General features: G+C 43.5%; 1 protein-coding gene across 1 annotated transcript; it reads right to left on the reverse strand.

Moving 5' to 3' along the window:
* Positions 1 to 7,640: 7,640 nt before the first annotated feature.
* LOC100276969 (uncharacterized) lies at positions 7,641 to 8,312 on the reverse strand. The gene has a single exon (NM_001150654.2). The coding sequence runs from the start codon at positions 8,196 to 8,198 to the stop codon at positions 7,758 to 7,760; it is 441 nt and encodes a 146-aa protein (NP_001144126.2). The 5' UTR covers positions 8,199 to 8,312; the 3' UTR covers positions 7,641 to 7,757.
* Between the last annotated feature and the right edge of the window lie 3,174 nt (positions 8,313 to 11,486).

Here is an 11,486-nt window from a genome sequence, read left to right on the forward strand (position 1 = left end):
GCTCGTTCACAACCGTCGCGCTGCCGCTGCCGGCACCGCCGCAGTGCTGCTCCTGCCACCGCCGTCAACCGCCCCTGCCCCCGCTCGACCCCCGGCCAGCACCGCCCTGCCCGCCGCCCCGACGCCCAACACCGCTGCCCCGGCACCTGCCTCGATGCCGGTGGCCACGACTCGTCCCCCGCCCACGCCAACGACCGCCCCGCCACCGAGCCGCTAAGTGAGTATTTTTAATTTTTAGTATAATTTTGTCAATGTATATATTATTTTCTAGTTGTCTTTTTTCAGGATTAAAATTTTTGTATGTTTAATATTGTTTTGCTTGTTATGTCCAACAGCCGGAATTTGATTATGTAAAAAATTTAATTTGTTTTAGTTTACTTAGTGGTCCTTAGATAATTTAAACTTTTAATTTTTGATGGTAATTATTATGCCCTATGAAATAAGGTTATTTTATATAATTTGTCACTCGTGGCAATGTTATTTCCTATATATTATTGTGGTAGTTTATTAGTTGAACTCGTGACAATGTTTTAATTTACTTAGTGGTAGTTTATTAGTTGAACTAATTAACTTACTTATCCTTTCCTGTAGATATAGGGGGTGATTTACTTAACTAATCAGGTTAACGTAATCAAGTTACCTCATGGAGGAGGATCGTCGATGGATGTATGAAGGTTGGAAGAAAAGAGGTGCTCTATCAAGTGAGTGGGTTGCCAAGACTGATGCATTTCTCGACCATGCTTTTGCTCGGTCAGTGACTGGAACCGATGTTAGGTGCCCTTGTAGCAAGTGTCAGAACATTTATTTTCTTAACAGGAGGACTATGTCGATAGATCTTTGTAAGAGCGGTTATATGCTAGACTGTGAAGTGTGGGTGCACCACGGTGAGGACCCACCTCCTCGTATTGTATCGAAAGTTCAATCACATGAAGAGGGGGACTACGATAGGATGGAAGAGATGCTTGACGATGTACGCCAAGAGCTTCTACCCGTCAATTCGGAGAACCCTGGTCAACCCTCCGATTATGAGGATTCTCCTACGCTTGAGGTTCAGAAGTTCTTCGAGCTCCTTAGAGCTGTCGAAGAGTCGTTACACGAGCACACGAAAGTGATTGTCCTTGTGTTTGTGACTCGACTTATGGCTACTAAGTCTAAGTTTGCATTCTCAAACAACTGCTACAAGGAGCTTCTGAACTTGATCAGTGATGTACTTCCGGAGAATCACAAGATGCGACATGTATCAGTCCAAGAAGTTGCTCTATGGTCTCGGTATGGACTATAAAAAGATCGATGTATGTGGCAATAACTGTATGCTTTTCTGGAAGGAGACCGCAAGTGAGAAGAAGTGTACAGTATGTGGTGAGCGTAGATTCGTAGAGGTTGAAGACGATGGTTTGACCGTGACGACCGAGATAGCACGTAAGCAACTTCGTTACATGCCTCTTATACCTCGGTTGAAATGTTTGTTCATCTCCAAGAAAAAAGCCAGACACATGAGGTGGCACAAAGAAGGGGTACATGAGAATCCAGATGTCATGGCGCACCCAGCTGATACAGATGCATGGAAGGCACTAGATGCCTTTGATTCCAGCTTTGCTAATGAAGTGCACAATGTCCACTTCAGTTTGGCAACATATGGTTTCTCGCCTTTCAATCTAACTGCACGGTCCTACTCATGCTGGTTCGCCTTTGCTGTTCCATACAACCTTCAGCCAGCTCTTTGCATGAAATATGAATTTATTTTCTTGTGTCTTGTAATACCCGATTCGGATCATCCTGGAACAAAGGTCGATGTGACGATGAGACCCCTGATTGAAGAACTGAAAATTTTGTGGGAAGGAGTCGAGGCGTACGATTGTTACAAGAAATAGAAGTTCAACCTGAGAGCTGCGTTTTTGTGGTCTATTCACGATTTTATGGCTTATGGTATCTTTGCTGGATGGAGTTGTCATGGGATTTTGACATGTCTGATATGCGTTGAAGACACTTTATGCTTCCGACTAAAGTTTGGTGGAAAGATATGTTACTTCGATTGCCATAGATGCTTTTTGCCATAGGATCACCCGTTCAGGTTCGATAGGAACACTTTTAAAAAGGACATGATTGTGACGAGGGGACCACCCAAGTGTCTTAGTGGTCCAGAGATTCTCGCGAGACTTAATGATTTGAAACTAAACGAACATGGAAATCGTTTTGAAGGTTATGGAACCGAGCATAATTGGACTCACAAATGTGGTCTATGGGAACTCCCTTATATGAAAGCCTTGATTCTAATGCATAACATTGATGTAATGCACCAGGAACAAAATATGGGTGAAAGCATTATCAGCACTTGCCTGAATATCACTGACAAAACAAAAGACAACCCTAAGGCTAGAAAAGACTTGGCCTTAATTTGTAGACGACCAACTCTGGAGATAGGAGAGAACTAGAAGAAGCCACGTGCTCCTTTCAGTCTTAAACCTAAAAGGAAGAAACAATTGATGAAATGGTTGAAAACTTAAAGTTCTCAGATGGTTACGCTACGGGCTTTAGAAGGTCTGTGAATTTGAAGACAGGCAAGTTTTCCGGGTCGAAGAGTCATGGCTACCACATAATAATGGAAAGACTCCTTCCTGTTAGGTTCCGTGGTTTTGTAAAAAATAATGTCTGGAAAGAATTAGCGGAGCTAAGCTACTTTTATAGACATCTTTGTGCTAAAGAAATAAAGAAAGAGATAATGAAGAAGCTTGAGCAACAAATACCGGTTTTGGTATGCAAACTCAAAAAAAATATTTCCTCCGGGTTTCTTCAATCCGATGCAACATATACTTGTTCACCTACCATACGAAGCTAAGTTAGGTGGTTCTGTGCAGTATAGATGGATGTATCACATCGAAAGGACACTAAAGAAGCTACGTGCAATGGTTGGTAATAAGAGACGAGTTGAAGGGTGCATTGCTGATGAATTCAAATACAAAGAGATAGCATCGTTCACGGGCCTGTACTATGTAGAGAAACACAATGCCAATGCCTCTGCGTTGCGGTATCATGTTGACGAGCCCCCTATCAGTGATCTTGAAGTTTTTCAATGGAGGGGCAAAATTGTAGGACCCAGCAGAGCATACTGTTTCACCAATGACGAATGGAAGACTGCTTTACTCTACATGTATAACAACATGGAAGAGATGAGTCAGTTTCTCCTGTAAGTGCAAACTTAATTTGTAGTCATTGTCGCTATCCTTGTTTTTCTTATCCTAAAAGGTTTGTTTCCTTGTACTAACAGTGAATTTGATTCTCAAAATTGGATGTCTGGCCATGAACGTGATCAGATTCGTCAAGAGGGAAAAGATGGGGGGCCTAATTTCTTTTGTTGGTTTCGAGATTATGTATACACCCGAACCTTCGACAATTGTCCCTAGGAGCAATAACTGCCAGACAATATGGTCAGTATGATGTCAATGGTTTCTGTTTCTGTTCTACAAGGTTCGAAGATGCTCATCCTCTAGCAGCCACAACAAATTCCGAAGTTGTAACTAGAGTTGTCGATGATGAAGGGAAGTGACTAATTATTATGGAGTCATTAATGATATACTCAAGCACAAGTTTTTCGGAGATAAACAACTCAAAGTGGTGTTCTTCGATTGTGATTGGTTTAGTCTAAAAACAACGCGAGAAAACCAAAATGGCATGGTGGAAGTCAAACACAACGATTGATTACAAGGCCACGACACTATAATCCTTGCCCACCAATGCGAGCAGGTGTATTATATGACATATCCATCTAAGAAAAAGAGTTTGGTTGATTGGAGGGTAGTGTATAAAGTTAATCCTCGTGAACGACTATATGCTCCTGGTGAAGCTGGTTATGATGAAAGTCAAATTGAGCAGGAAGTGGGGGCTGCTGAGATTTTCCAAGACGACGAACTTACGAGCACATTTAATGTACAAACTGAAATGTTGGAAGAATCTTTATTAGGCGATCAAAATGATGTAGAGGTTCCTCCAAAAAGAAAACGAGTGTCGAGAAAGAAGAAAGCTACTTGGCGTACATTGAATCGACAAAAGCAACTAGATCCTGATTTTGATTACGATTGACGAGTATGGATCATTATCTTATTGTATATTTTATATTTTTTACTTTGTTTCATTATTTTGTTGTCGATTTATGTACTAACTTGTTTTTGTTAAAACATGATGTCAAAGAAAATGAGGTCTTTTGCTCGTAGTTTGCTTGGGACGAGGAGCAGCACGAGGAGCAGCTTGAGGAGTGAGGATTCAGTTTTTCAGGGCACGGGTTCTACCATGAGTAGACGCAGAGCGTTAGTAGAACATTTGCCTCAAGACGATGTAAGTTAGTTGTTAAATTACATTATGTAAGTTACTTAATGTAGTATGATGTAAGTTACTTGTTTCATAGGATGCTGAAATCGAGCGACAGTAGAGAGAAGATGCTGCAGTTGGGGCGATGGTAGACGACCATGCGAGAGATGATGATGAAAATGATGGTGGAGATGATGCTGGGGACGATGCTGGTGGATATTCTGTAGGCGTGGATTCTAGTGTTGGTGGAGATTCCGCAGTTGGGTCTGGAACTTCTCCAGTTAGGAGAACGAGGAAGCTGCATTTTGTTGGACCACCTCCAGAGCTTCCACCTGAATCTCGGGTTTTGATAAAGCCAAATGGAAAGTGAGTGACATATCTTTGCTTAATTGTTATCAAAAGTCATGTTTTATTTCTACATTGTTTTCTGCTTGTAGGACTTGGATCGATGACTCGTGCACAAGCATAGGACACTACAGGCAGGTGAACATGGTCCTTGGTAATCTTGTTTGTCTCAACTGGCCTAGTCTTGTGACTTTGCCTAGTGGCGAGTCTGTCCCCTCCACCACTTGGGAGCATTATCGCTATGGTGTTTGTAGAACATTTGGCAACACACATGCACTAGTTTGGGATGCATTCTGGGTATGAATTGTTTTTACTAATTTAGTTATCCCATATATGGTTGCTTGTATGATAACACTATTTTTTGCAGAAATGGTACAAGTTGCTAGAAGATGGGTAATATGATATGAACGCCCGTTACGTGTTTGAGTATAACGCGAACGATTTCGTTGCAGATGCAATCTACTATGCACGAATTTAGGCTATAAAGGCATGGTACTGAGCAAGTGCTGATGATCGACCGATGTCGAATACCAAGGCGGAGTGGTCATCAATTTACCTTACGGAGGAGCAATACCTTGAGGTAAACAAGTTGTTGCATCTCATATTGTTTTTTGCTGATTCTTGTTTTGGGTACATGTTAATCCATATATTTGCTTGATTGAAAAACATTTCATGTAGGTGTTTATGCCATGGATGGCCACCCGATTAGAGGGTTATCGGGCCTTGTGCAGGTGGTGGGCTTCCCCTGAGTTTCATGCCATTTCCGAAAGGAACAGGATAAACCGTGGTACTGAGTCATTCCACAACTACGGCGGCGATGGACATGTGCGCTTGGCTAAGCGAATGGTATGTCATAGTATGTTATAACTTCGAATTACATAGAAATGTGTCATTCTAACTTGTATGTATAGGAAGTCAATTCCATCCATACGCCCACGGATGTCGAGGTGTATATGCAAGGGCATAGGGTTTTGATCCTCAGAATCCTGATGTTTTATGCACTCAGATAGCCACCGACCGTCCAGTGAGTTTTTGGTACTCTATTATGTGTTTGTGCATCAACTTGGTGATGCACTTATATTTGGTATGTTTGCCTCTAGGCTTCGTATGGACAAGAGATGGTTCAGCATCATGGACAGGACTACGATTGGAGGAGCCAGCCAATCGACCCTCAGGCAGCATATGCTAGCGCAGGAGGACAAGACCATGGACGGTGAGAGTATTTGATTTAGATTTCAAAATTATTATCATATGCTTGCGATTGAACTGAGTCCATGGTTTACTCTACTAAGTGCATGGTTCACTCTTGTAGGTTGGGTATTTTTGATTCTACGATTGATTCTAGGGAGCTAAGACGCCATGGACGACAGTCCACATCCTCGTCTTCGCAGTCGTCCCGTTCTCGATCATCCGCCCAAGAGATAGAGATTGCAGTGTTGCGTCAGCAGGCAGAGTATCATCAATCAGTTTTGAGGGAACAAATGGAGTACCAGAGGCAACAAGTTGAGTACCAGAAGAAGAAGGACGAGTATTATTCAAACCTCCAGGCCCATAATCAAGCTCTACTCTCGGTAAGTTGAAGTAACATTTTGTTTGTAACAACTAAAAACACATGATGTGTACCTTATTTTCTCAACAATTGCTTGTATCTAATTTGTAGCAACTGGCACAACAAGCGGGCGTCCCGATGCGACATATTGGATGTCGCCTCCGGACTTTGCACTGCTGCCGTCGTCAATGATGCGAACTCCGCCACAATTCCCTGTGGTATCTACACATATGCGTGTGTGACATGTTCATAGATGCCTTCTGTGTTAAAATGAAAAACTTAGTGGTTAATATTTCATGTGCATGTGTTATAGGGATTTCAGACATCTCCCGCTTCAGTTGCCGCACCTGGAGATGTGTCTGGTCAAGACGACACATCGAATTCTTAGGTGAACAACATTTTCAACACCCAGAGTCTAGCCGGAGGAAGTTGCTATAACTCGAATCAACCAGGTGACAGATATGAATGACAGTTCATCAAATGTGTTTGATTTATAACTATGTCACTCTTCATGTCAAAGACTATGTGTCGAACTATGTCAGTGTTTAATTTGGAACTATATGTTGATGTAAAAGACTTGTTGCAACTATTTGGAACTATATGTTTGTGAATGTGAGGTGATGTTTGTGAATGTGAATACTTATGTGAATTGATGTTTGCGAATATAATTGTGAATGTGAATATGTGGTTGTATATGAAATCTGTGTATATATATGAAATCTGTGGTTTTCTGTAAATGTCAGAAATTTAAAAAAATAGGATTTTTTTGCAACTGCTGAAATTCATTATGTCTGATGGCTTAACCGTAGACTGTCGGACATAAAACTTCCTTATGTCCGACGGCTTACCATAGGCCTTCAGACATAAGGAAGACTTATGTCCGACGGTTTACCATAGGCCGTTGGACATAATCGACGTGGGCCCTGCTGACAGTCGTCACGACCGTTACCGAGGATAAACGCCAACGACCGAAAGTGGCCGCCGGACATAGCTTATGTCCGACGGCCGCCGTCGGAAATAAGGCTATTTCCGACCCAAAACCCTTAGTCGTTTTTTTGTTTTTTAAGCTGATACCATTAGGTTTGGTTATGTCCTCAGTTTTACCCTTAGTCGTGTTTTTTTTTTCAAATCTATACGCTCTAGAGTATAGATGGACGATGGTTCAGTTCCTGTCGTTTATGCAACTATATACTATCTCAGTGACAGATTTATAAGTCGTTGCTGTTTTGGTAAATAATAATAAAAACTACATATTTATACATAATCTAGACGTACAGTAAAAGCCATAGAAAAGGTTAATACAGCTTATATAATTTGAAATGGGCGGAGAGTATATATATTCAGCTAGTTTTTTTATTCAAGTAGCAGCATGCATCAAAATAATTAACAACTTACAGTAGTACCAGTACAAAGCCGATCCAAGAAAATGTAGATGTAATGTATATGTAGTATATATAGTACATAGATATATATATTATTTGTCATGCAGGTATATATATATATATATGCCCTTCAATCCATCCATATAGCTTGCAGTAATGCAGTAATAACAATACAGTGCTTAGAACTCTTGGCCGTCGATGTCCTCGTCGTAGTCGCGTATCTCGTCGACGTGCTCCACCACCACGACGTGCACGCCGGGGTCGTCGACGGCGCAGCTGCCGGCGACGAGCACCGAGTTGTTGACGGCCTGGTAGTTGCTGTTGGCGTAGGCGGTGATGACCACGTTCTCCTCCACCACCACCTCCTCGTCGTCCTGGCCATGGCCTTCGTCGTGCTCCTCCGCGTCCGCGCTGCCGACGACGACGAGGTCCTCCACGTCGCCCGCGGCCGCCGCCTCCATGGTGGCGCCGCTGTTCTTCCCCGCCAGCGTGACGACGGTGGTGGCGGCGTTCTCACTGCCGCTGCCGCTGCCGGTGAGGGCGGTGGCCAGGTGGTAGTTGAGCTTGGTCACGGCGTTGCTCACCTCGCTGGCCACGGCGACGTTGTCGTTGGACGCCATTGCTAGCTAGCTAGCTAGCTGCTTAATATCTGCTTCTTATTTGTTCGTGATGAGCTTGGTAGAGGATGTATCGCAAAGTGATCGATCGAGATGTGCAGTGCAGTGGTGCTCGATGAAGGCTAGGCTTGATCCGGATGCACATATATATACCATTGAAGCGGCATGCAAATCGAATCGATGCTGCAGCTGCAGGGTACGTAGCGTGCGTGAAGGGGGGGGGGGGGGGGGGGGGGGGGGGTGGGGGGGTGGGGAAATAGCTTGAAGCTAGAGGACAACCGATTCGATTCCAGCCTTGAGCCTCCGCCCAAACCCAAAGCATGTATATATATTTCTTGCGTGCACTAGGGGGGTTTCTGGATACTCAAAAAAGTAGTGTGTGTATATGTATCTGATCGGTTTGTGGGACCTATCTTTACAGTTGATACTTTTCTTATATGTCATCACAACTGATATTAATTTGTTTATTACCACTACTTTCTATGTTAAATTTCCATTTACAACTTTGTCTCTAGGCCTTGGACATTCGGCGGTTAACCTGTTTTTTTTCGGATCAGGTAATTCGAGGTAATAAGAATCAGGATCCGAAATATATCCCTTCATAATCTTTACCCGAAATTTCGGGTACCCGAAAAATCGGGTGGTGTTGGGGGCCTTCGGCTTCCGAAGGTCCTCAAAAACATGATTTGACAATGTTTTCCAAGTGAAATATGTGAGTAGATATCTTCGGAATCAGATCATGAGTATACAAGAGCAAAGTCAGGACGAAGCCTGAACGAGACGAAAGATGATTATGATGAAGGTCTAGATGATCACGAAGCTGTGTGCAGAAAAGCTTCGGCATGATAGCAGTAAAGGGGAACCGACTTAAAGATGAAAAGGCAAATTAGACCTCGAAGAATTACTATAGAGTTATTAGCAAATGTAAAGGGCATGAATGTAATTGTACATGGGCTGTGTCCCTTGCCTATAAATAGATGAACAGTACTCTCGTACTGTTCACGCTGACTTGGCATTCGCTTTTTGCATCACGCTTGTACCCTTACTTTCCGTCAAACCGAAGGTACATTTATAATTTGTTATTCTAAATATGGTAATGCAAATAAAAATAAGTTGATAATAATGTTTATATTATTTTTCGTATTTCATATATGAATTCTTCCTTACCATTTATTGTGCTAACGAAGGTTTTTCCTTCATAACCTTCGTCAGGAATTCATTATATCTGAAGGGACATAATGTTTTGAAGGACGAAGGACTGTAATATTTAACATTTTTTATGTTGCCTTGTTCTTAACTCTTAGTATTTGAGAACAAGTCCCCAACATTGGCGCCCACCTCCGGTGAACTCACTTTCACTTTTTGAGTTTCGAACACCTTCGGCAAGCATAGACCTTCGTCATGCCACCGAAGAAAGCTTCAGCAACAGGGGCTGCAGCTCTGCAACCGCTGGACCCCAACCAGGAGACCCTCTCTCTTCGGGAGGCCCGAAGCCAGAAGAGGAAGGCTACCAGTCCAACACCTCAGGAGGACGAATTAGATCAAGAAATCAGAGATATGGAAATGCTCCATCAACAGGTGCAAAGGAAGAAGGAAAAGACGGCTAGGCTAGCTGACCTGCAAAGGCAGATAGACGAAGCATCTGAAGAAGTTCGCCATCTTACTCAAGATGAGCAGAACCGAAGGCCTCAGCACAGAGAGCTTCATCAGGAGGGCTTCTTCAACGAAGATGACTGGTATGAGAATTTCCATCATGTTAATTTTGCTTTTGATGATGCTTCTCCTCTATCAGCTGAACTGCAGGCTACACCCTGGCCTCCGTCCTACAAGCCACCTCAACTACCCATGTACGACGACCATTCAGATCCGAAGCAGTTTCTGATGAGTTACGAAGCAACAATATCTTCATATGGTGGCAATACTGCAGTCATGACGAAATCTTTCGTCATGGCAGTCAAGAGTGTCGCACAAACCTGGTACTCCTCCTTTCGGCCAGGAACAATCACATCATGGCAGAAGCTGAAGGATATGCTGATCACCAGTTTTCAAGGATTTCAAACGAAGCCGGTCACTGCTCAAGCCTTATTCCAGTGCACCCAGGATCATGAGGAATATCTTCAGGCATATGTCCGAAGATTCTTACGCCTGAGGGCACAAGCGCCAACTGTGCCCAATGAAATTGTCATTGAGGCCATGATCAAGGGGCTTCGGCCGGGACCTTCAGCCCAGTACTTTGCCAGGAAACCCCCTCAGACTCTGGAGAAGTTGCTTCAAAAGATGGATGAATACATCTGCGCCGACAATGACTTTCGACAGAGAAGGGAGGAAGCTTACAGATTCTTCGAAATAGCCAGGGGCTTCGGAGGGAGGTTTCATCCTAGACATGTCAGATCGATTCATTCCACCCAGAACGATGACAGGGGAAGCCCATAGCAGAGGCCGCAATATTCCTCCCAGGCTTCCCAGGCTTCGGGGCAGCAGCAGAGTTATCCTCGGCCTCCAGCTCCAAGGGGCAGAGGTGCCAGGGGTTTCGGAGGAAGATTTGGGGATCAGCCAAGGAAAATCTATTGCTTATTCTGTGGTGAAGACAAGGGCCACACCACCAGGATGGGCCATGTCACCATCCAGAAACAAAAAGAAATAGCAGAAGCTGCAGCCCAACAAACTCAGCCGAAGCAAGTCATGCATACTGCTTCGTACCACTCGCCCTATATCCCAGAGTATGTGGGTAACCATCCTGCAGCTTCTGTTGCTTCGGCAAGTCAATCTCAGGCATCTTGGCAACAGCTTCCACCTCCACCACCAATGCAACGAGGCCAGCAGCCAGAAGGGAGTCAGCACACTCAACACCAACGAGACTTCAGAGAAGAGTCCGAAGCTCGCATAGTCAATAGTACTATGCCAGAATCGAAGCACATTTATTGACAAATATCCTACCTCCACAGCAGTTTTTGCATTCAATATCATTTTCTTTTTAATAAGGAACAATTATTGAAAGTTTAAATGTTTTCATTGTCGTTTTCAATTTCTTGTAATAGCTTCGACTTTACTATAGTACAAGTATACCTTCTCCACAGAATAACGGAGTCCAAAAATGTTGCCGAAGCATAAGAACCTATGGTTACGGGGTGAATCTTCGAAATAACAAAAAGTCGTTCCTAAGGGAGCGCAGCGTAAGTTTTCTGCTCAAAAGTCGTTCCGAAGGGAATGCAGAGCTTACAGCGAAAAATAAACGCTGATTCCGCTGAAAGTAAAAGGCGAAGAAGCTCCTAAGGGAGGCTTACAGCGAAA

Source organism: Zea mays, chromosome 10, assembly GCF_902167145.1.
Source record: "Zea mays cultivar B73 chromosome 10, Zm-B73-REFERENCE-NAM-5.0, whole genome shotgun sequence".
Classification (NCBI taxonomy): domain Eukaryota; kingdom Viridiplantae; phylum Streptophyta; class Magnoliopsida; order Poales; family Poaceae; genus Zea; species Zea mays.